Raw genomic sequence first — 26,064 nt, 5'->3', positions numbered from 1 at the left:
TTCCGATGGGGTTACCTGAAAGACAATGGGACTTCAGGACAGATCAACCATTCTTTAAAACCCCTGATGCAAAGGATAAGCACAGTTCAAAATTATCTTGAAAAGTAAAAATGTTTAATTTCTGACGTTTATTATGAGTGCCTCAGTAGTTGAAATAGTTGAAACTGAAGTCATGGAAGTAGAGGAAAACCACCTGTAGCAAAACCACCTACAAGTATTACTGTTCCGTCAAAAGCCATGGTTCACGAGGACCCTTTTGCATCAGGAAGAGTGACGTTCCTAATTTTTATTTGCTTCCCTCCCATCGCAAACTTCACTTTAGAGATTGTCCGGGCAATGACATACGTGATAAACCAAGGAATGGCCATGTACTGGGGAACATCCCGTTGGAGCGCCATGGAGATTATGGTATTCAACTTTAAATACTTTATTAGATGTATATCAACCACACAATATGTCCTTCCAAGGATCTAAATGGTCATTTAATATCTTTAGGAAAAAGTAGCAATTCAAATTTATATCTGAGATCTAATCCGTATAGGCAGAGCTTCGTCTCAAATCAAATGTTACTACAGTGTGGAAAATAATTCCAACTGGCATTTATGTGAAGACTGCTATGGTTTGGATGCATTGATTAATTTTGTCAGAAATTATTTTTGTCTCATCCAGAAAGAATTTTAGCAAGTTAAGTATTTGTTATCTATTCATGCCATGGTGTTATTTCAGGACCGTGACCTTTTCACCATTTAAAAGAAAACTATTTGATCTGACAGGTGAACAGTGTAAGAAAATCCCTAGCTTATCCAGAGTGAACCCATTTACCTAAGGCATCAGCAAGCTGCTAATCCTCTGTCGTTTTATTTCCTGGGCTAACCCCTCAATCACAAAACTTTGTGATATGGTAAAATCAAAGACTAGGTGTGATAGTCAAATTATCAAAGGATTTGTGAATAAAATCTTTAACAAAGTAAAAAATAGAAAATTGTACAGGTTCACGCCCATATGAAAGAGTAACACAGGTTGGCTGTTTGTTGTAACCAAGGTACTGATGAATTGATCTTAATCTATATTTCTCCTTTAATGCCTCTCACCCAAGGATGCCCGTGAATCTCTGATTAGCATTCATCAATGTGCATTTGTTATAATAAAAGGCATTCTTCAATTTACGGATTAATAAATCCTCTTGATAATTTCAGACCTATTAATGGGGGAATTTTACCCACAAATATTTATTTTAAACTCTTAGAAATAAGTTTTATGTGCAAGTGAGTAGTATCTTCATTGTTTCATTTCTCCCCCCCCCCCCCATTTTTTCCAATTATTAAAATGTTTCTGATGAAAATCATGCATGACAAGGATTGACTACATCCTGGTATGTATTGTTAGAAACTCATTTTCATATTTGTGATTTTCCTCAGGAGGCCTACTCAGTAGCAAGACAGTTCAATTTGATCCCTCCAGTCTGTGAGCAAGCAGAATATCATATCTTTCAGAGAGAGAAGATTGAGGTCCAACTCCCTGAGCTTTATCACAAGATTGGTGAGTACCTGCACTATAGTCAATGTTGTGCTCCTACTGTGGTAGTATGACTAGGGGTATTACGGTACCTGGGAGTGTGAGCTGCCATTGGTGCAGAGGGCTTGCTGCCCATTGGCCCAAGTATTGTGTCCTCTGTATTCTCATTGGTCGAGAGGAATGTAGCTCCGCCTATGGAGGCGGGGTATAAAAACCCGTGTTCCCCAGCAGCCAGGTCATTTCTGTACTCCTGCTGCTGGGCACACTTCTTGCTGATTAAAGCCTTTCATTTCGGACTACACCTACGTTTCGTGTCCATTGATTGTGCATCACCTACCAAGATTTAATCAATTAGTTTTAAGATGAACATTAATATTCAGGCCAGCATGGTGGCACAATGATTAGCACTGCTGCCTCACAGCGGCAGGGACCCGGGTTCAATTCCGGCCTTGGATGACAGCGTGACGCTTGCACTTTCTCCCCTGTCTGCATGTTTCCCCCAGGGTGCTCCAGCTTCCTCCCACAGTCCAAAGGTATACAGGTTAGGTAGATTGGCTGTGCTAAACTGCCCCCTGGTGTTAGGTGGAGAATATTGCGGAGGAGGGTCTGGGTAGGGTCAGGTTGGTGCAGACTCGGTGGGCCGCTTTCTGCACTATTGTTCTATGGTTTAATGCTGCATCCTATGTGTTGAAGAGAAAGATTTGCATTTGAATAGTGGCTGATTGCAGGGTCAGGGTTTTAACCCCAATATGGAGACTTGAACCCAGGTTGGTGGGTGTGTAATTTAACACTGCTGGCTGCATGCCCCGCTCCTTCCAATTACCTGCTCACAGCCCAGGCCACCACGTGGAGGGAGTTTACTCTCCAGAGTGGCGGTCCAGTAGCAATAGTCAATTTAATTGAGTGGTGATTGCACCCTCTGCACTAATTAGCCAGTCCAGGAAAAAATCAGTCTCTGGTGACTGCTCCCAGCTCACAGGAACAGGAGCTGCATTCAAGCATCAGGGTCCTGCCATAAAATGCTCCAATTCTCTAAAGCATTTCAAAATTAATTATCCTACTTTGAAATGTGGTTTAGAAATGTTAAGCATGACCGCATAATCGGCAATGAGACAATTAATTGGTTCATCGATTTTTGACGTTGGTGGCCGAAGGAATGTTGACCAGCACACTGGAACTATTAACACCCACAAATCAGGCCGGAGCCTTGTTTTAACATTTCTAATATAAAGCACATTAACACAGCAGCTTTTACTCACTCTTGCACTGGGACATTCCTCTGTTAAGTGTTCAGGTCCTGAAGCAGCACTTGTACCTATAACCCTGGATAAAAGCAAATTACTGCAGATGCTGGAATCTGAAACCAAAGAGAAAATGCTGGAAAATCTCAGCAGGTTTGGCAGCATCTGTAGGGATAGAAAAGAGATAATGTTTCTGATGCACGATCAATTGCACAAAGACTAAAGTTGGGTATAACTGTGGCTTTATTGCAGTCAGATGCGTGGCCTCCTGCTGCAGCTGGCGAAATGGCAGATCAATGGAGGACACACATATTTATGCGGCTCCTAGTGGGCGGAGCCAGCTGGCAGGGGCTACCGGTGACCCTGTAGTACAGGTCCTACCTTATATCCCCTAATACAGGTGTACAGTGGTTCACCACATTCACCGTCTGTTAAAAATGAGTCCGGCGGGGGTGGCGTGGAGCTAGTGCTGAGAATTATGTACAGTGTCTTAGGAAAGAAGTGGGGGAGATAGAAAATGTCCATTTTGACGGTCCGGTGCCCGTTAGAGGTTCAGTCGATCCGGTGCTTTGACGATTCGCTGGGTGCGATGTAACGGCGGCGGCGATGTCGGTGCTGGCGGTGTTGGTGCTGGCCTGCTGTCAGATGACTCCGGGACCGTGCCGAAATCTTCTTCTTCCTCTTGCGTGGGCAGGGGAAGGAGGGATGGGCCTGGTGGGGTTAATGTTGGGAGCGCCGGGGCAGGGGAGGATGGCGCCTGGGCGGGGAAGTGTGTTTGGTTGGAACCTGACGGTGCCAGGTCCCTGAGGGAGACAGTATCTTGGCGGCCGTCAGGGAACTCCACGTAGGCATACTGGGGGTTAGCGTGAAGCAAGTGCACCCTGTCCGCCTTGTGTTGTCGGACGTGCCTACGGAGCAGGACCGGTCCTGGAGCTGCGAGCCAAGTCGGGAGCGACACCCCGGATGTGGACTTCCTGGGGAAGGTAAAAAGACGTTCATGGGGTGTGTTATTCGTAGTAGTGCACAGTAGTGACCGAATGGAGTGCAGTGCATCAGGGAGGACCTCCTGCCAGCGGGAGGCTGGGAGGTTTCTGGACCGTAGGGCCAGCTGGATGGCCCTCCAAACCGTCCCGTTCTCCCTCTCTACCTGCCCGTTTCCCCGGGGGTTATAGCTGGTCGTCCTGCTGGAGGCGATACCCCTGCTGAGCAGGAACTGACGCAGCTCATCACTCATGAATGAGGATCCCCTGTCACTGTGGATGTAGGCCGGGAATCCGAACAGAGCGAAGATTGTGTTGAGGGCCTGGATGATGGTGGCAGATGTCATATCGGGGCATGGCATGGCAAAGGGGAATCTGGAGTACTCATCGGCCACACTGAGAATATACGTGTTGCGGTCAGTGGAGGGGAGGGGCCCTTTGAAATCCACGCTGAGGCGTTCAAAGAGGCGGGAGGCCTTCACCAGGTACGCACAGTCTGGCCGGTAGAAGTGCAGCTTGCACTCCGCACAGACCTGGCAATCTCTGGTGACTGTCCGTACTTCCCCGATGGAGTAGGGCAGGTTGCGAGCTTTGACGAGGTGGTACAGTCGTGTGACCCCCGGGTGACAAAGGCTGTCGTGTAGGGCCCGGAGTTGGTCTACTTGTGCCCTGGTACATGTACCTTGGGAGAGGGCGTCTGGGGGCTCGTTGAGTTTGCCGGGGTGATACAAAATCTCGTAATTGTAGGTGGACAGCTCGATTATCCACCGCAAGATTTTATCGTTTTTGATCTTGCCCCACTGCGTGTTGTTGAACATGAAGGCTACCGACCGTTGGTCAATCAGGAGAGTGAATCTCCTGCCGGCCAGGTAATGCCTCCAATGCCGCACCGCTTCAACGAAAGCTTGGGCCTCTTTTTCGACGATGAGTGTCGAATTTCTGAGGCATGAAGGGTGCGGTAAAAGAATGCCACGGGTCTGCCTGCCTGGTTTAGAGTGGCGGCAAGGGCGACATCTGAAGCGTTGCTTTCTACTTGGAAGGGCAGTGTCTCGTCTACTGCGTGCATCCTGGCCTTGGCTATGTCTGCTCTGATATGGGCGAAGGCCGGTTGTGCCTCGGCCGCGAGGGGAAATTGAGTGGACTGTATGAGTGGGCGGGCCTTGTCTGCATAGTTTGGGAACCACTGGGCGTAGTAGGAGAAGAACCCCAGGCCGCGTTTGAGGGCCTTGGGGCAGTGGGGGAGGGGAAGCTCCATGAGGGGGCGCATGCGGTCGGGATTGGGCCCCAGAAGTCCGTTCTGGACTACACAGCCGAGGATGGCTAAGCGGGTCATGCTGAACACACAGTTCTCTTTATTATATGTAAGGTTGAGGAGAGTGGCGGTACGGAGGAATTTAGCAAGGTTGGCATCGTGGTGCTGCTGATCATGGCCAGAGATGGTGACATTATCTAAGTACGGAAACGTGGCGCGCAAACCGTACCGGTCGACCATTCGATTCATCACCCTTTGGAAGACTGAGACCCCATTAGTGACGCCAAAGGGAACCCTAAGAAAGTAATAGAGCCGACCGTCCGCCTCAAAGGCAGTAGATGGACGGTCCGATTTACGGATGGGGAGTGGTGGTAGGCGGATTTCAGGTCAATTGTTTTTTTAAAAATAATTTTTATTCAAATTTTCAACAAATTTTAACCAACACAACAAGGAAAAAGAGTAAACCCCCCCCCCCCCCCCCCCCAACCCCTCCATTACAAAAGCAATAAATTAACAAAAAAAAAGAAATGGGCATAAAACCATGAAACCACACCCCCAAATGTCAACACGTAGCCCCCCCCCCAGGTTGCTGCTGAAGTTGACCACCCTCTAATGCTCCGCCAGGAAGTCTGGAAACGGCTGCCACCGCCGGAAGAACCCTTGTACCGACCCCCTCAGGGCAAACTTGACCCTCTCCAGTTTAATGAACCCCGCCATGTCGTTAATCCAGGATTCCGCGCTCGGGGGCTTTGCATCCCTCCACTGTAAAAGAATCCTGCGCTGGGCTACCAGGGACACAAAGGCCAGAATACCGGCCTCTCTCACCTCCTGCACTCCCGGCTCCGATGCTACCCCAAACATTGCGAGTCCCCAGCCCGGCTCCACCCCGGAGACAACCACCTTTGACAAGGTCCCCGCAACCCCCCTCCAAAAGCCCTCCAACACCGGACACACCCAGAACATGTGGGTGTGATTTGCTGGGCTCCCCGAACACCTGCCGCACCGGTCCTCACCCCTAAAGAACCGGCTCAGCCTGGCCCCAGTCATATGCGCCCTATGCAGCACCTTTAGTTGGATTAAACTAAGCCTCGCGCAAGAGGAGGAGGAATTCACCCTCCCCAGCGCATCCGCCCACGTTCCCTCATCGATCTCCTCTCCCAGCTCCTCCTCCCACTTCGCATTCAGCTCTTCCACCGAGGCCACCTCCCCCTCCTGCACCACTTGGTAGATTGCCAAGATCCTCCCCTCATCGACCCACGTCCCCGAAAGCACCCTATCCTGAACCCCCCTTGGCGGCAACTCCAAGTGGAAGCTCCGCCACTGCCGCCCAACAAACGCCCTAATCTGCATATACCTGAAGGTATTCCTGGGGGAGACCCCACTTCCCCTCCAACTCCTCTAAGGTCGCAAACTTCCCGTCGGGAAAGAGATCCCCCATCCGCCTGATACCTGCCCTGTGCCAGCTCAAAAACCCTCCATCCATCCTCCCTGGTACGAACCGGTGGTTCCCCCGTATCGGGGACCAAACTGAAGCCATCACCTCCCCCCTATGCCGCCTCCACTGCCCCCAGATTTTGAGGGTAGCCACCACTAGCGGACTCGTAGAATACCTTGCTGGGGGAGCGGCAACGGCACCGTCACCAGTGCCTCTAAGCTCGTGCCCACACAGGACGCCGCATCCATCCTCGGGGTCTTCAGCGCCCACACAAACCCCGTAATACTCCTACTGACCCTCCTGAATAAAGCCTTCGGGATCATGATGGGTAGACACTGGAAGAGGAACAGAAACCTCAGGAGTTTCAGGTCAATTGTTGAGAGGACTCGGTACTGCGCAATCTGATTGACCATATCAGATACGCGTGGGAGGGGGGTACGCATCGAGCTGCGTGTACCGATTGATGGTCTGGCTGTAATCCACGACCATTCTGTGTTTCTCCCCAGTTTTAACTACTACCACTTGGGCTCTCCAGGGGCTGTTGCTGACCTCGATGATACCCTCCCGAAGCAGCCTCTGGACCTCAGACCTGATGAAGGCCTTGTCCTGGGCGCTGTACCGTCTGCTCCTGGTGGCAACGGGTTTGCAATCGGAAGTTAGATTGGCAAAAAGGGAGGGGGGGGGGATCAACCTTGAGGATTGTGAGGCCGAAAACGGCGAGTGGAGGTAAGGGCCCGCCGAATTTGAGGGTGAGGCTCTGGAGATTGCACTGGAAATCCAGGCCCAGCAATAGTGCAGTCCAGAGATTAGGAAGACGTAGAGACGGAAACCGCTGAATTCTACGCCCTGGACTGTGAGAGTGACCGTGCAGAACCCTCGGATTGGGACAGAATGGGAGGACAGGGAGATCCGTTGATTGGCGGAGTGGACCGCGAGGGAGCTGCGCCTTACCGTATCCAGGTGTATGAAGCTTTTGGTGCTCCCGGGGTCCAGCAGGCAGGAGGTCGCGTGGCCGTTGATTTTCACCGTTGTCGAAGCGGTGGCCAGGTTGTGTGGACGAGCCTGGTCCAGCGTCATCGAGGCGAGCTGCGGGTGATCGTCAGAGGTTTCAGACGGAGAGCGTTGGCAGCGTGTTTGCTTTCTGCGCGTAGTTCTCTTTTAGGAGTGCCATGGCTTCCGCGTAAGTCAGGGTGTCCTGGATCAACGGGAACACGCTTGAGCTCAACCTGGAATACAGGACCTGTATCTTCTGAGCCTCAGTCGGTGTGGGGTTCGCTGCGTAGATGTAAGCCTCGAAGCAAGCTAGCCAGTGATTAAAGTCCTTTCTGGCGTTGGGCGAGTGGGGATCCAGCTGCAGGCGATCTGGTTTGATTCTGATATCCATCTTGTTGAAAATCTGACTGCAATAAATTGATGCACGATCAATTGCACAAAGACTAAGGTTGGGTACAACTGTGGCTTTATTGCAGTCAGATGTGTGGCCTCCTGTTGCAGCTGGCAAAATGGCAGATCAATGGAGGACACGCATATTTATACAGCTCCTACTGGGCGGAGCCAGCTGGCAGGGGCTACCGGCGAACCTGTTGTACAGGTCCTACCTTCCATCCCCTAATACAGGTGTACAGTGGTTCACCACCGTTTCGAGTCTAGATGACCCTTTGTCAAAGCTTTGTCAAAACTCGAAACGTTAACTCTTTTCTCTCCGTGCAGATGCTGCCAGACCTGCTGAGATTTTCCAGCATTTTCTCTTTTGTACCTATAACCTCCTGACTGAGGCAAAAATGCTACCACATAAGCAAATCTGACACGCAATAGTACTTATTCACTAGATTTCAACACCATCAAAATCCTAGTCACCTTTAAATAATCCAATATTTTGAAATTATAATAACTGTATTTAGTTAGATTGATGTTGTCATTAATATTGCAGGCTTCATACAGCAGCAGCAGGCTAGTCACTGTCATCCAAACCTGTGTAAGATGATATTACATCATTGTGCATAGATGTATAGTGTGATTCCTATCATTAGCAATTGATTTTTTTTCTGGAGCTTCAATGCATCCAGGCAGAATAGTAAAATTAAATGTTAGCTGTTCAAAGCTCAGCTCAGGATGACTATGATCTCACACTGTTCAGATAACTGTACCAATCCTATTTTCAGTGATGATTAAGTATCCAGTAACTTTATTGAAAGTGACCTTGTATCACTTCATTTTCCTTGTTCTGAATTTCACGCTTGCCTGATATGCAGCATTCTGAACTCTAGTGAATATTCAATATTGTACATTCCATACACCCCTGTAGGTCATGGTACTGTTGGCAGTTCCACTTTTGAGTTCATAAAAGTTAGTTCATTTAATCGTCTGGATAAAAAATTAACTAGAATGTAGTCAAAATCAACTCCAAATGACAGTGTGTAAAGCATAAAATGACTTAGATCAGTTCCTTGTCAAGTATATTTATTAAGAATACCAGAATTCTTAATGATGAAAATGGTCTAGTATTTCCCACCCAGTCTATGCCTAGGAGTTAATGGTCCAAAAGTTGAACCAAAAAATTATTTTGCCAGTTTGGATTATGTTAGCTTTTATGCTATCAAACTCCTATTAGGATAAACACAAGTAACTGAGAAAATAAAGGAAGCCTTTCTTGCAAAAACATCTAAGAAATTGAATAATAAAGCCATGACCTAACAATTGTTTATAATTCTCATGATCATAACATTCAACAGCACTTAAACGCTGACCAAAAAGAAATGAAAAATAATGGTGTCTGAATGACATTTGCTATTATTAATGCGCAAATAAGCTAGCAATTGATGGGAAGGGGGAAAAAAAATCCTATAAATTGTGAAAGGCTGAAAGTTGCTGCCCAATTGACAGTGCTCTGCTATTAAGTTTGTGAAAACAGTGACTCGCCCTTAATCTCCCTGTGATTTTCATGAAGTTGTATTTGTCCATGAATTGTCCAAGAAAGTTAAGTCCAGTAATTAATAGAGTAAGTACTCTTTTCATTTACTCATCCATTCATGTTTGTTCTGCCTAAAGAAAGATCCTTCCTCGATGTCTGCTGATGCTTCATTCTGAGCCATTTTCTTGGCAGTTTTGTCAGTGGTGGTTTACATTGTCTCCTGAGAAAGGTTAAGGAATTAACATCTTGTGCCCAGAAAGTGAATATTTGAAACTGTGGAGACTCATTCTATTAGGTAGTGAATTAATATTGGAAATATTAACATTGGAAAAAAAAATCTTACTTTTCCTGTTGATTTTCTTTCTCTCTCTTAATCCAGTCTTTTTACTTTCCTCATATTGATCCAACATTGAATTCATTACTCTAATTCACCGTCTTTCAAAGTGCATTTCTGAATCCTTTCTTTTCATTGGTTATGGAAATACTCTGTTCTGTTGTTGAACTAGGTCCCAGATGCCTTGCTGCTCACTCTCACTATGCCATCATCATAGAATTTACAGTGCAGAATGAGGCCATTCGGCCCGTCGAGTCTACACCGGCCCTGGAAAAGAGTACCCTACTTAAGCTCATGCCTCCACCCTATCCCCGTAACCCAGTAACACCACCTATCCTTTATTGGCCATTTAGCATGGCCAATCCACCTAACCTGCACATCTTTGGACTGTGGAAGGAAACCGGAGCACCCGGAGGAAACCCATGCAGGCATTGGGACGAAGTGAAAACTCCAGAGACAGTCACCCGAGGCTGGAATTGAACCCGGGTCCCTGGAGCTGTGAGGCAGCAGTGCTAACCACTGTGTCACCATGCCAGCAGCACAGTCACACCTCTGGCAACTTGGTGGGCAAAATTATTTTCAAACCTAAATGTTGGACACATTCTAGCCAACAAGGCATGCTGCCAGATACTCCAATCTCGCAAAACTGGGGCTATTGTTATGGGTCTGGACCAAAACCCCAATTTTCTTAAGACCCCAGACTAAAATCCTACTTTGTACTGTAGAATATTGTGATGAAATGCCACTGCACAACAGTGGTGATAACACTGACCAGCAGACAGCTTTTATGTTAGAGCAAACTTTAATTTAAACACAGAGTTAAACACAATGGCAACAAAGGAATAGTTTACATTTAACAGTAACATTTTACTTGTTTTCTAACCCTGCCTCTATGTATTATATATATTCCAATTAGCAAACCCAAATTTATTGAAATATCACTGGTGAATAATGTTAACAATAGGGCTTTACTTGCTTATCTTGAAACAGTCTTTGGGAGAGAGAGATTTTTTTAGAACTAAACTGAACCATGCCCATCCAGCTTGGTGTTCCAGAAACAACTGCTAAACCTGGGCCCTCCCTTTAACTATAGATTCCGCAATCCAAAAACACACCACATTCTTGTGTCTTGTTGCAAAAGGTTACATTGCCCCTGCAAAAATCAATGATTCTCTTCCTTTGCAATCACAGTAAAAACACTAAATAAAAATTTTAAAATGAAAGATTTCTCACATTCGTCACAGTATTCAACTATTATGTAAAATAGGTAACTTGCAGAACGACTAATAAACCAAAACAGTTAATTTATGTCCTGTTAATTTGGTATTAACTGGCTTGATGATCATCAATGTGCAATATTTGCTATATAAGATAAGGTACAGGTTAATATAATTTGGGCCCAGGAATACACATCCTTCTTGTATGAAAGCGTCCACATACACTGGACAAATAGTACAGAATAATACCATGTGAAGCTTAAAACTAAAACTTCTGAATTTGTAACTACTGCAAAAATGACTGCCAAGGTGCATTTTGTATAATCCTTGATTTGCAAAGAAACCCACTCGAATTTACTAATCAGCCTGATTGGCACATGTTAGAAGACTTCATCTCTTTAGGTATCAAATATTTTAAAAAGCCACATCAATATTCTGATGAATGAAGTATTATTGAAGATTAATGAAGCATTGGAATCCAAATATGTCAAAAGCCAGTTTGACACCTCCAACATCTCTGTCTGTTTTTAGCAAAGAGCCTTACACTCTTTCAGAGCAGTGACACATTTAAAACTCCCAACAAACTACAGACCTTCACCTTGATGGTTTATGAACCTTCAGGCTTTAATTAGCATTTTGGTTCCCTGGTGTGCAGTCTGACAACTGTCTCCCTTTTGAGGAAACATTTACAGCAATTCTTTGGATGTTTTCCCTAATTCAAGCAATTTTTTGTGCATTATCATTCATAGTGAAGCAACTCCATAAAACAGCTTTCTTTTTAACCTGGTTTCTCAGTTTTGCCAATGTACTGTATTGTTTGCTGTTTTTTCATAGTGAGTTTTCTTTGCTTTTGTAGGAGTTGGGGCAATGACCTGGTCTCCTCTTGCCTGTGGAATCATCAGTGGGAAGTACGATATTGGAGTACCTGACAGTTCAAGAGCTTCATTAAAGGTAAAACAAATAATTAATAAATCTCTTGGATTTAATGTGGTTATTTAACAAAATAGGAACTGACCCCTTTACCTTGCTTTGCTTACATTATTTATTTTATTTGACGCTGGATTTCCCAGGTAACAGCAGTTATTGTTTTCGATATTTTTATATTTTACATGGTGGTATAAACAGCTCACCTTCTTATGACGGGATGGCGTGCTACAATGTAGCATTATATATCTATGCAAAACTTTCTCTCAGAAGGTTAAGGAGATAATACAGGGTTTGTGGAAACAGCAACACAAATGGTCTGATCTAATTATTTTCTTGTTTTAGGATGCTGTAAAGATTAGTCAGTGATTCTGTTAATATTTCACTTTTCATGCAAATCAAATTATTCAAAATCTTTAGTGCTCAGTGAATGAATAATTAGTGTCAAAACAGAAATATAACGATGACGAGTTAAATACAGCTCCCATCACTGGAAACCCCCAAGGTATGTAGCTAACTTGAAAGAAGAGTGACTCATTTATTGTTTCACTTCAAAGCCTTTACCTCGCTGTTTTTTTTCCATTTCTTCCTGCTGTCCATGAGACAATGTGGGGAAGATATGACAGCCCTGAAAATGGGCACAGGGATTGCGATGCACAACTAATCTCCGTTTCTTTCAACACAAGCAGCAGACAAACCTCGAGCAGCATGCTAATTAGTAATGTGCTGCTCAGCCTCCACCCCGTGGTGCTGAACAGCTGCAGGCCTCCGCAAGGTGATCAAGTTGGTGCGAGCCTGGGGTCAAAGAGAGTCCAACCCTCAAGGTTCACAAACTCAGCACTGGTGCAAGAGGAGCAGAGATGTTTTCCATCCACAGGATCATCCAGTCAACTCTGAGACGGCAATGGCAGCAACAGCCTTTGTGGTAGACAGTGTAGCTCTGAGGACCTGGCTGCAATGCCATAAAGAATTTAATGGCCTCACACAGGTGATCAAGGTGGGTGGATTCAGAGGGGCAGCAGGGTAGCATGGTGGTTAGCATAAATGCTTCACAGCTCCAGGGTCCCAGGTTCGATTCCCGGCTGGGTCACTGTCTGTGTGGAGTCTGCACGTCCTCCCCCTGTGTGCGTGGGTTTCCTCCGGTTGCTCCGGTTTCCTCCCACAGTCCAAAGATGTGCGGGTTAGGTGGATTGGCCATGCTAAATTGCCCGTAGTGTCCTAATAAAAGTAAGGTTAAGGGGGGGTTGTTGGGTTACGGGTATAGGGTGGATACGTGGGTTTGATTAGGGTGATCATGGCTCGGCACAACATTGAGGGCCGAAGGGCCTGTTCTGTGCTGTACTGTTCTATGTTCTATGTTCTATGTAAATCAAATATTATCGCCTCACAGGCTGACATTGTCAGAGAAATCCAGCATCAGCTGAAATCTGTTGGTGCAGGAAGCGAGCGTTTGAAGAATACGATATCAACACTGAAACTAAGCTGCTGGTCTACCATGAGGTTATGATACCTTCCAGACAGTACGTGGTTGAAAGTGGACAATGTATAGGAAGCACCTGAAAGCACTAGAGTCATATCATCAACTCTGAAGATATGAAGATCTTACATATGAAGTGGGAGGGCAAACACACTAACATCAGTATCCTATCACAAGCAAACACCACCAACATCACGGCTATGATCATTTGCCAACAGCGTTGTTGGGTTGGTCACATATGTCTGGTATCAGGCTCTCCAAGCAGGTGGTCTTCTCCCAGCTCAGTCAATGCAGGCGCATACGTCCAGAAGAAGCGCTTCAAGGAAGTGCTGAAAGTCAACATGAAGAAACTCAACATTGATATCAGCTGCTTGGAGAACATGGCCTTGGACCAACCCTGATGGCAGCAGAGTCCGGGGGAAAGATCCCAGCATTTTGAGACCAAAGGACAATAAATGAAGAGGAAAAGCAAAAGTGGCGAAGAGAACACGCCATCACCCAAATTGATGATTACGCAACCAGCCATCCCACGTGACAACTTTAAATTACATCAGACTCAAACTGGTCCAAGAGGAAGTGGAGTTTGCCCCACACAGTGTCTCACTCCAGGCCCCTCCCTGCTGCGCCAAGCCCGATTCTTCTTCCCACTTACCCTTTATTTCTTCTAATGGAGCCTTCCATGTCTCCAACACCATCTTAATAAAATAATCCGTGTCACTCCAATTTGGAGCGTAAAGCTGACTAAGACTACTGCCAAGACTCCACTCACCATCACAAATCGTCCCCCAGGATCCAGCACCATAATGGCCACCACCTTGGTTTTCAGGGTCTTCAAATGTGCAAACACACGGCATCTTTTGAACGGAACATTTAACCTCCTCACATTCCATATAATCATTCTGACAGGAGGTCTTTAAACCCACCCCCTCTATTAGGATCCGCCATATCTATTTTGTGGAGATCCAGCTGAATCCAGGCCCGCCTCGGTTTTGGGTCCACCCAAAATGGCCACCATCACTGCCCTCTCTGAAACCTAACTACAAAGAAACCTGCGTCACCAGTACTCTACCCTCCGCTGCCCCTAAGCTTCCTAACCACCACCTCTCTCCCCTTCAAACAGTCAACCCAGCTACTAAACTCCAACCCCCCCCCCCCCAAACAATGAAAACCTAACCAACCTAGGAATGCTGCCTCCCCTATTACCATTCAACCTAACCAGCCTCTCCCCCCCCCCCCCCCCACCCCCACAGGCTAACCACTGCATTCCCCTCCCTCACACTACTCCATTTACTAGCATGGTGACTCCCCCCACTTGGAAAAAAAAACAAGCAACCCAAACTACCCCCAAACCCCATTCACCCATCTGAACTACTGCAAACTGGGAAGAACAAACACATACCCCACCCCACTTGATGGGGCCCAATACCCCAAATTCCTGTTAAGAGAAAACGCAGAACTCAAAGTAACCCCAACATCAACCATGGTGAAGAACCAACCCATGAACATGCAAAACCTCCAAACATTCAAACAACAACAACACCAGAACTATACATCATCGCCATTCATTTTCCACCAAACCATTCTTTCTCAAAGTCATTCACCTCCTGTAGCATATTAAAATAGTGATCTCGAGCGAGTAAGGGGATGGATCCAGGAGCCAGAAGCCGAGTGGGTGCGTGCGGAGGAGGCCTCCTGCATGGGAACCTCCCTCCGGGCCCTCGCCACGGCAGCACTCCCATCCCCACCCAAAAAACACTCCACCAGCCCAGTGGTGACAGCCACCCTCCAATCCTGGAACCAACTGCGGCAGCAATTTGGCCTGTACAAAATGTCAGACAAGGCTCCCATCTGCAACAACCATAGGTTCAAACCAGCACTGACTGACGCCACCTTCAAAAGGTGGAGGCAGGACGGGGGGACACTGACAGTCAGGGACCTATACACGGACGACAGGATCGCAACACTGGACGAACTGACAGAGAAATTTCAGCTAGCTGGGGGGAACGAGCTACGGTACCTGCAGCTCAAAAACTTCCTACGAAAGGAGACAAGGACATACCCACAACCGCCACGACAGACACTACTGGAAGACCTACTGGACGCAAGTATCCTAGAGAAAGGGAACTGTAGTGACATGTATGACCGACTGGTAGATAGGGATGACACCGTACTGGACGCAACAAGAAGAAAATGGGAGGACGACCTGGGGATGGAGATAGGGTGGGGACTCTGGAGCGAAGCACTGCATAGGGTCAACTCCACCTCCACGTGCGCAAGGCTCAGCCTGACGCAACTAAAAGTGGTACATAGAGCCCACTTAACGAGAAACCGTATGAGTAGGTTCTTCCCGGAGGTGGAGGACAAATGTGAGCGGTGCCAAAGAGGCCCGGCCAACCACGCCCACATGTTCTGGTCTTGCCCCAGACTTGTGGAGTACTGGACAGCCTTCTTCGAGGCTATGTCCAAAGTGGTGGGGGTGAGGGTGGAGCCATGCCCGATAGTGGCGGTCTTCGGGGTTTCAGACCAGCCAGATCTATTCCTGGGGAGGAGGGCGGACGCCCTTGCCTTTGCCTCCCTGATTGCCCGCCGTAGAATCCTGTTTGGCTGGCGGTCAGCAGCACCACCCAGAGCTGCAGACTGGCTGTCCGACCTCTCGGAATCTCTCCAAATGGAGAAAATCAAATTCGCCATCCGAGGGTCGGACGACGGCTTCCACAGAACGTGGGAGCTATTCATGCAACTGTTCCGGGACCTGTTTGTGGCCAACGTACATGAGGAAGAATAGTCGGGTGGCCAAGAACCAGGGGAAAATGGACGGGAATCGGGGGAAGGTAGCCGGGGGGAGGGGGGGGGGGGGGGCTACGGGCTCGGTATGGGGGTTTGATGGCAAGCCAAGGCCCAAAACCAAACTATAAATAAATGCCTATAAACATGTGCCTCGGCCATATTGGGGAATGTAAAATATGTATGCTGGCTAAAGGGGGCGGCCACAATTATTGTTATGAAGGTGCTTACCTGTAAATATTCATGTTAAATTTTTGTGTTTTCCTTTTTTTTTTTTTCTCTCTCTAATAACTTGTAATTTGTCATATATAAAATATGAAAACTCAATAAAAATGCATTTATAAAAAAAAAAATAGTGATCTCTGCTCTTGAACGTGATTCATAGTTTTACCGGGTACAATCCTCTGGTTTTGACGCCTGGATCGATTTTTCTGGTTGTCCACCCTGGCCTTCAAATCTTTGTGGGACTCTGCCAGCAATGTTATCTCTGCCTCTAACAAGACAACCCAGTCACTGTTCCATCCTTTCCATCGCTCTGCGAAGAGGAGCTACTGACACCTCAATCACCTTGGACAGGTCCTCCAGCATCTCCTCCCTGTGCTTCTTGAATTCACCAGCAGTCAACTCCATTAACTGCTTCCTTGGTAATTGAGAGGGCAGTGATGATACGGTGAGGTCTGCCATATTTTCCTTCACTGTTCCACGAAGGTCCTCTGAATATTGAACGGGGCCTTTGTTTGATTTAAGCCTTGTATTATAACCCACCGACATTCCACATCCTCATTTGCTTTATTCTACTTTCCATCAAAACACCCGTTTACCGGATAGAAAGGGCCAAAAAACAAGTCTCCAATCGGGAGCCACCATGTGTGCTACCAATCAGCTAATGGTCGCCATCGGAAGTGCCATCTCACATCACAACAAATGCAAAGTCGGCAGATACGGAATCTACCTACCCAGCCATCTTTGACCCATGGAAGACAATCATCTATTGCACATCCATCACACTGGCAGCTGAGATTAACTAATTTAGGAGAGACCAAAGATCAAAACTGAGGCTTTCTAAAAGAATATGGCAAAATTTAATGGGCATAATTTGTGGCGGGTTTTTCAGGGAGTTTCCTGCTGGCTCAGCCAGCGAGTTCCCCACCATTATTCAATGACACTTGGTACTTTTTTGGGCCCTGGGAAGTTTCTCATTGGTTTAGTCCACACGTAGAATTTTGTTTAGCACTGGGGGGGCTGAACTCAGATATCGGACCACCATTTTGAAAGGGTGCCCAATCTCTAAGTGAGCTTGTGGGTTGCCCACATCCCCCAACCATGGGCAATGTCACCCCCCCATACACATGGGCACTATCCCACACCGTCATGTGAAAAGACCCTACTGTGGGGTTCCTGGGGGTCCCTCCTCTTCAGGCCACCTCCAAACCACCTGACAGCGACCCCTTTCCAGAACTCCTACCCATCACCCCTCCAACTTCCCAGAGGCCCCTACATACCACCCTGCATGCCTACTCTTCAAACCTCCCCTCCACCTTCCTTTCATGGGCATGGCCCTCCTCACCCTCTGACCCTTGGCAGTACCGCCCTGGCCACCCTCGCACTGCCACCCTAGCACCCAGGCAATGCTTCTGCTGGCTTGGTAGTGCCATCCAGGAACCTTGGTAGTGCCAGAGTGGCAGTGCCAAGGTGCCCACTATCCAGGGGAGGGCAAGGAAGCCACCCTGCACTGACCCTGGTCACCCAAGGGTCTCCGATGGCCCGGGAGATGACCCAGGGGCCATTTGTGTGGACCAGCACTGAACGGCGCCTGGCTACAGCCTCCCTGGGGAGGCCGGAGAATCGAGGGAGGCTGATGGATCCCGGGCAGGTAGACCAAAAGAAGGTTTACGACCTACTTCCGTGAGCGTTATTTGGTCATGCTCATTTTGGGCGGAGTTCCAATGCCTGCGAGGCGCAGAGGCTGTCAGCAGGTCCACTGGAGGGCTCTCACAAGATTCTCTGGCCGTGTTGTGCTCAAGCGCATTGTGGCTGGAGAATCGTGCCCAATGAGTATGCTCAGCTGCTTGGTAAGCAGAATTTATTGTACTGTGAAAATCAGCAGCAAAGATGACTGACAAGTTCCTGGATAACAGGAATCTACGACTGCATTAAACTGCGGTGCTGTGATGCAATGTGACTCACATTGCACTAATGACAACTTACATTTCATTCAATGAGATTTCATCGAATATGAAATGCAATGTGCAATTTTATATCAAACTTTCCTCTTGCAATTTATGATATTAACTCAGCCCTAAGATTGCACATTATCCATTCCAAATCCATATGAATTTATACATATTTGTAAAGGGAGGATTCCAAATCGCTGGCCAGCAACCTCTTACCACTACAGAAGTGCAGGGGACTAGTCCCACTGTAAATTAAGGTAACATTCATTATCCATCATTTGGCACAATACTCATGGCACGATTCAATGAAAGGTTGCTATCAGCACAGGTACGGATACCAGTACCAATCCTCCCTCAAATTTTTGTATTTAAATTCGACCATAGCCTTGATGCTCTCAGTTACATCCACTCATTAGCTTTGTGCTCTTTCGTCTGGGCTGTGGAACAGATCATTTCGGTAATGCAGCTCCCATAATCTCAGTCAGATTCAGTTCCTATAAGAGGGTTGATTTGCTGACAACTTGACTTTAATCCCTTTACCACAATTCTCCTGAGAGCACCAGTTCTATTCTTCAATTGTAACTCCCTTGGTGGGTCTCTATCTTCTCTGAAGCTATTCTAGTAATGAAGAACAATGTCCTTTTTGATTAGTTCAGGCACTGCAGGCTACTATCAGCTTCTGTCTCTTCAACATGAAAGATTCCAGCACATGATAAGTAGCAATCCCATAAACCCCCATTCCTGATGGTCCTATTGGCTGCTGTGTAGCTAATACCGCAGCTGATAACTGCTGCAGCTAGCCAGGGGCACTGTCCCACTGAATGGGAGTTTCACCTAATTGAAGACCGTTCAGCATCAAACACAGACTTCTGCTGCACTGATAACACCATAAAATACCATTGCAGTCTCTGTAGCCAACAGGAATTTTTGTGTCAAGTATCAGGATGAAGAGGCACAACAGCACTTACAACAAAATAAGTAAATGCACAAATATGTCAAAGGAGTTGTGATGATTTGTTGATGGAATATGAGGAAATGGTGCATTATATGTACATTATGATGTTACAGAGAACATAGTTTGTGTTCCGCATAATGGCAAGTTTAAAAACAGAAAGTTGTAAAAAAAAAACATACATAATGTACAGTTACATGAGTTCTGTAGGATATTGGCATCAGAAATACATGACGTCTCATGAACTATTAAAACACCTAAAAGATTCATAAAAGGAACTCACAAGATTTGAGAAACAGTTAGAGGAGTACTAGAGGCATACAAGGCTATGGACCAAATGCTAGAAAATAGGATTAGATTAGATAGGGGTTTGATGGCCGATGCAGACGCAACTTGCCGAAGGGTCTCTTAAACTATGCTCTATGATTCTGTATTGATGTTCAGGTACATATTTGTCCAATTTGCAAAGAATACAGACTGATTAAATCATCAAAATAAAAACACATTTATAAAATGCTTTATTATATTCTCAGGATGTCTGGGAATGCTTCACAACCAATAGATTTTGATATACAGCCAATATTTTAATAATATAAGTGATCCAAATTATTGAAAATATTCAATGAAATCATAGTTATATAAGATTGTGCTCTGTTTTCAGTGTTACCAGTGGTTGAAGGATAAAATTATCAGTGAAGAAGGAAGGAAACAACAGGCAAAACTGAAGGATCTCATTCCGATTGCGGAGCGACTGAGCTGTACGCTACCCCAGTTAGCAATAGGTGAGAACAGTTCTAGAAGATCCAGAAATGTCAGACCTTCTGCCACTCTGAATCAAAGTGGCAAACTATAATGGATAGCTGAGTGAAATCTTTCCTACCTTTTATGACCTTAAAACTGAGATCCAAGGTTTGAATCAATCTTTAGTTTGATCATAATTAATTTATCAAACAAACACCTTCTATTAGTCTTCTACATGTAAACTATGACCAGTGTCAACAACATTTGGGACAGAATAGGCTCTCTCCCCTGCTGCTACTTCTAACTAAGTCTGGTTGGCAGGGAAACGTGGTGATGTAATGATATTGTCAGTGGTCTAGTAATCCAGAGACCTAGGGTAAAGGCTGTGGACTTGGGTTTGAATCCCACCGTGGCAGACAGTGAAATATGAATTCAATACAAATCGGTATAAAAACGTCTAATGATAGTAGTAAAAAAAACATCTAGTTCAGTGTTCTTCGAAGTCGGGGGCGCGACCCACGGGTGGGTCGTGGGCGGGTGTCGAGAGGGTCGCAGAGCCGTTGTCCGTGGCGCTCCCGATCGCGCAGATCCCCGCGCAGCAGCCGGCTTTTCATAACGCCGGCTGCAAGCGGCCGGGAACATGTCAAAAAAAATTGGCCGCATTGCGCATGCGCGCATGATGATCGGTGCGCATGCGCAAATCGGGCATGCATGCGCAGTGCGGCCGCTATTTTGTAAACGGTTGTAGCTTTTTCTTTTACAAGTTCTGTTGTGGTTTTTATTCATTTTTTCAAATATTTTATTCATTTAATTTTTTTTTCATTTATTTTATTCATTTTAATTTTTTTACAAGTTAGGGGGTTTTATTAATTTTTTCATTTATTTTGTTCATTTTATTTTTTTACAAGTTCGGGGGGGTTTTATTCATTTTTTCCATTTATTTTGTTCATTATATATTTTTTTACAAGTTTGGGGGGTTTTATTCTTTTTTTCATTTATTTTACTCAATTTATTTTTAATTTATTTTTACAAGTTCGGGGGGAGGGTTTATTTTATAAAATTTTACAGGAAAAAAATTCAGAACTTTGGACAGATGGAGACTCCATACTTTCCGACACCGGAAGGCTTCACCTTCATCCAACAGGTTCCATTGGAGGAGCGTGTACGAGGGCCAAAGGGACCCAAAACCATTTCCTCCATTTTTGTCAGCAGCAAACAAGGTAAGAGAAAATGGTGGGTAGCTCAGGTCGGCCGGCGTGGATCGCGAAGGTCGGCCGGGTTGGGTCGTGAAGGTTGGCCGGTTGGTAAAAATGGGTCCACTCATGTCCTGTTGGAAAGAAAATGTGCCATCCTCACCTGGTCTGGCATGCATGTGACTCCAGATCCAGCAGCGATTCTCAGCTGGCCGATGGGCCGAAGTCCAAGCCCTTTACGGCCGTTTTTACGAACGGCAAACACACCTGGTCTGGCCGTTCGTAAAAACGGCCGTAAAGTCCCGATTTTGAAAACCATGGCACCGATTGGCACGGCAGTACCACGGCACCGATCGCGGGCAGCGGGTCTGATTCCCGCGCACTCTTTGTCCTTCCGCCGCCCCGCTTTATCACTTCGCGGGACGGCTGAGGGGCATCCCGGCCTGCGCATGCGCGGGTTTCGCGTGCGATGACGTCATCCGCGCATGCGCGGCTGACGTCATGTGACGCGTCAGCCGGCGCAAACTCTGGCAAGCGGGCTTAACGAAATTCGTTAAGCCCGCAATGCCGGAGTTCACGGCCGCGGCATACTAGCCCCGACCAGAATCGGTTGCCGGTCGGGGAGGGGGAGGCTGGCGTCAAACCCGCCCGGTTTTGACGCCAGCCTTACGATTTCTCCCTGTCTGGGAGAATCACGCCCACCAATTTTAATGTTAAAAGCAAAGATTTTCTGTGTGGCTTCATAGATTTTTGTACCTTCAATGCTGGAAAATGTGGACCATTTTCTGTATCTTGGGAGCCTCCTCTCGATAAAGCCAGACTTTGACAACAGTATTCATTATTGCCTCCAATGTGCCAGGTCAGTCTTCGGCCAAGTGGGGAAAAGCAAAGTTGAGGACCAGGTACTCAAACCTGAGATTTATATTGTGGTTTACTGAGCAGCATACTCATATCTACCTCAGTCACTCAGATGATCTGCAACAGGTATTGGAGAAGTACCACAGGTGATGCCTTCACAAGATCCTCCAAACCGGGTAGCAAGAAAGGCAGCCTAATAGCCGCATCCTCTCGCAGGCCAACATGTCCAGCATTGCGGCACTTAAAACCATATCCGATGCATGGGGCATGCTGATTGTAAGACAAATATCAGACCCCCAAAGCAGCTACTTTACTCAGAATTCAATCACAGCAGAAGACTCCCAGGAGGAAGGCAGAAACCCTTCTGGGATGTCCTCACAGCATTCCTGCAAAGATCAAACATACCTGATGACTCATGGGAGACACACTGTCTTATCAAAATGGAGAACGTTTAGTCAGGAAGGCACGGAACACATTGAGACACTTTGTCGGTGATGCCACCATCAATTCACACGTGACGATTACGTGCCTGCCTGCGACTGCTCTGTACTGAGAGCCGCCTACAGGCTGCAGATCTATATACCACCCCCGAGGGGGCGGAGCCATAGGCGAAGCCCACAAGGGCATCAACATAATACAATACAGTGGTGAATTGTAGCAGCAATACGTTCACCACATTCACACCCTGTTAAAAAATTGAAGTCCAGCTGGGGTGAAGTGGACTCACAGATCAAGTCTGTCTGGCGCCTTGATCATTCGCTGTGATCGCCTCAGCTCTGGCTTCGCTGTGGGCATGGGTGTTGAAATCGTTGCTGCGGACACAGGTGTTGGGCTCGTTGACTCCGGGAGCGTGTTGTCTGGAGCTTCATCACGGTGGGTCGGCGATGGGGGGGGGGGGGGGGGGGGGGGGGTGTGTAGGCCGTGTAGGGGCGGGGGCGGTGCTCGGTGTAGGGGGGGTAGGTGTTGGGCGGTGGGGAACCGGCAGGTGCCAGATCCCGGAGGGAGACTGTATCTTGTCGGCTGTCACAGTGCGCCACGTAGGCATACTGAGGATTGGCATGTAGGAGCTGGACCTCTTGACCAGGGGGTCGGACTTATGGCGCCTCACGTGCTTCTGGAGGAGGACAGGCCCCAGTGTTGTCAGCCAGGACGGAAGCAAGACCCCGGAGCTGGATTTTCTGGGGAAGACAAATTGACGATTGTGAGGGGTCTCGTTCGTCGATGTGCAGAGGAGCGACCGAATGGAATGGAGCGCGTCAGGGAGGACCTCCTGCCAGCGGGAAACCAGAAGACTTCTAGACCATAGGGCCAGAAGGACGGCCTTCCATACCGTCGTGTTCTCCCTCTCCACCTGTCCGTTTCCCCGGGGGTTGTAGCTGGTAGTCCTGCTCGAGGCAATGCCCTTACCGAGCAGGTACTGACACAGCTCATCGCTCATAAACGAGGAGCCCTGGTCACTGTGGACGTAAGTGGGGAAACCGAACAGGGTGAAGATACTATGCAGGGCCTTAATGACAGCGGCCGCGGTCATGTCGGGGCATGAGATTGCAAAGGGGAAACGGGAGTACTCGACAACGATGTTGAGAAAACGTCGGGCAGTGGAGGGGAGGGGCCCTTTGAAATCGATACTGAGTCGCTCAAAGGGGCGGGATGCCTTCACCAGATGGGCCTTGTCTGGCCGATAGAAGTGCGGCTTGCACTCCACGCAGACTTGGCAGTCCCTGGCCATGGCCCTGACCTCCTCGGTGGAGTAGGGCAGGTTGCGGGCCCTGATGAAGTGGAGAAGCCGGGTGACCCCTGAGTGACAGAGGTCATTGTGGATGGCCCAAAGTCGGTCATCTTGCGTGCTGGCGCATGTGCCACAGGACAGGGCATCTGGGAGCTCATTGAGCTTCCCAGGACGATGCACGATATTGTAATTATAGGTGGAGAGTTCGATTCTCCACTTCAAGATTTTATCATTCTTGATCTTGCCCCACTGTGTGTTGTTGAACATAAAGGCTACCGACCATTGGTCGGTGACTACCTCCTACCGGCCAGGTAGTGCCTCTAATGCCGCACATCTTCCACAATGGCTTGAGCTTCCTTTTCGACCGAGGAGTGTCGAATCTTGGAGGCGTTGAGGGTACGGGAAAAGAAGGCCACGGGTCTGCCTGCCTGATTAAGGGTAGCAGCCAGGGCGACATCCAATGGGTCACTCTCCACCTGGAAGGGGATGGGCTCGTCCACCTCATGCACCGCAGCCTTGGTAATGTCTGCCTTAATGTGGCTGATTCAGGGGAAAGATGGTAGCTTTGATAAGTGGGCGGGCTTTGTCCACATAGTTAGGGACCCACTGGGCATAAAATGAAAAGAACCTCTGGCATCTTTTCAGGACCTTGGGGCAGTGGGGAAGGGGGAGTTGCAGGAGGGGGCGCATGTGGTCAGGGTCGGGCCCAAGGACTCCGTTTTCCATTACATAGCCGAGGATGGCTAGTTGGGTTGTGAGGAAAACGCATTTCTCCTTGTTGTAGGTGAGATTGGGGGCTTGGGCGGTTTGGAGGAACTTCTGAAGGTTAGCGTCGTGGTCCTGCTGATCATGGCCGCAGATGGTGACGTTATCCAAGTATGGGAACATGGCCCAAAGCCCGTACTGGTCAACCATTCGGTCCATCGTTCTTTGGAATACCAAGACCCCATTGCTGACGCCGAAGGAGACCCTGAGGAAGTGGAAGAGGCAGCCTTCTGCCTCAAAGGCAATGTAGTGGCGGTCTTCCGGGCGGTTCAGAAGCTGGTGGTATGCGGACTTCAGATCTCCCGTGGAGAAAACCCGGTAGTGTGCAATCTGATTCACCATGTCTGTTATGCGGGTAAGGGGGTACGCATCAAGTTGCATGTAACGATTTATGGTCTGGCTGTAGTCTCCAACCATCCAGTTCTTTTCCCCGGTCCTGATGACCACCATTTGGGCTCTCCAGGGGCTATTACTGGCCTCGGTGATCCCCTCCCTCAAGAGCCGCTGGACCTCCGACTTGATAAAAGTCCTGTCCTGGGCTCTGTACCGCCTGTTCCTGGTGGCAACGGGTTTACAGTCAGAGGTGAGGTTCGCGAAGAGCGAGGGAGGGGCGACCTTAAGGGTCGTGAGGCGACATATGGTACGGGGGGGGGGGGGGGGGGTAGGGGTCCGCCGAACGTCAGGGTCAGGCTTCTGAGGTTGCACTGGAAATCCAGTCCTAACAAAAGAGGAGCTCAGAAATGGGGGAGGACATAGAGTTTAAAATTGGCATACTCGGTGCCCTGTATCGCGAGGTTCACGACACAGTACCCCCGGATCTGCACTGAATGTGAAGCAAGGGAGATTGTTTGGGATGCGGGGGAAATCTGGATGGACCAGCGCCTTACCGTGTCCGGATGGAGGAAGCCCTCCATGCTCCCAGAGTCAAACAGACAGGGCGTTTTGTGCCCATTGATCCGGACGGTCATCATGGAGTTCTTGGTCATGGTCCCAAGATGGCAGCCCCCGTCAGTCGCACGTGTCGGGCGGCGTTGAGGATGGCGGCCAAGGTGGCAGCCCCCATGAGTCGCACGTGTCGGTTAGGGTTAAAGTTGGCGGCCCCCACGTATAGCACGAGGCGGATGACGCGTCAGAAGGGGGCTGTACCGCTAGGCACGCAGCCACGCCGGTGCGGGGTTTGCGGGCCTGTGAGTCGGGCCTGCGATTTTGGAACTTTGGGTCAGGCCAAGCAGACTTTGGCAAAATGTCCTTTCTTGCCGCAGTCGCTGCAGGCCGCGTTCCGAGCTGGGCAACGCTGCCTGAGGTGCTGGTTCTGACCACAGAAATAGCAAGGCGGCCCCCCGGGTTGGGTGGGCAGCCGCACGACACAGGCCTGAGACACCCTCTGGTCGGGTGATGGTCACGCCTCTGGCGGCCACGAAGAAATCGCGTGGTCGGAGGGGAAGGCATTTAAACTCTGGAAGGCTACCTCTAATGAGGTGGATAGTTTTACCGTCTCTTGTCGAGGGCACCCTTTTCGAGCTGTCTGACATAGTTGGACCGGACTCCAACCACATAGGTGTCCCGGATGGCGAGTTCCATT

The 26,064-nt window shown here is 48.1% G+C and overlaps 1 protein-coding gene across 1 annotated transcript in view; it reads left to right on the top strand.

Moving 5' to 3' along the window:
• Positions 1-26,064, top strand: part of kcnab1a (potassium voltage-gated channel, shaker-related subfamily, beta member 1 a) — a 319,323-nt gene that overhangs the window by 278,657 nt on the left and 14,602 nt on the right. Inside the window, exons 9-12 of the mRNA XM_038815181.1 lie at positions 323-408; positions 1,419-1,539; positions 11,742-11,836; positions 19,858-19,978. Coding sequence (XP_038671109.1) covers positions 323-408; positions 1,419-1,539; positions 11,742-11,836; positions 19,858-19,978 — 423 coding nt within the window. The remainder of the gene's footprint in view (positions 1-322; positions 409-1,418; positions 1,540-11,741; positions 11,837-19,857; positions 19,979-26,064) is intronic.

The sequence above is a fragment of the Scyliorhinus canicula genome, chromosome 13 (genome assembly GCF_902713615.1).
Source record: "Scyliorhinus canicula chromosome 13, sScyCan1.1, whole genome shotgun sequence".
Lineage (NCBI taxonomy): Eukaryota > Metazoa > Chordata > Chondrichthyes > Carcharhiniformes > Scyliorhinidae > Scyliorhinus > Scyliorhinus canicula.
This window is presented reverse-complemented; position numbering and strand designations above follow the sequence as displayed.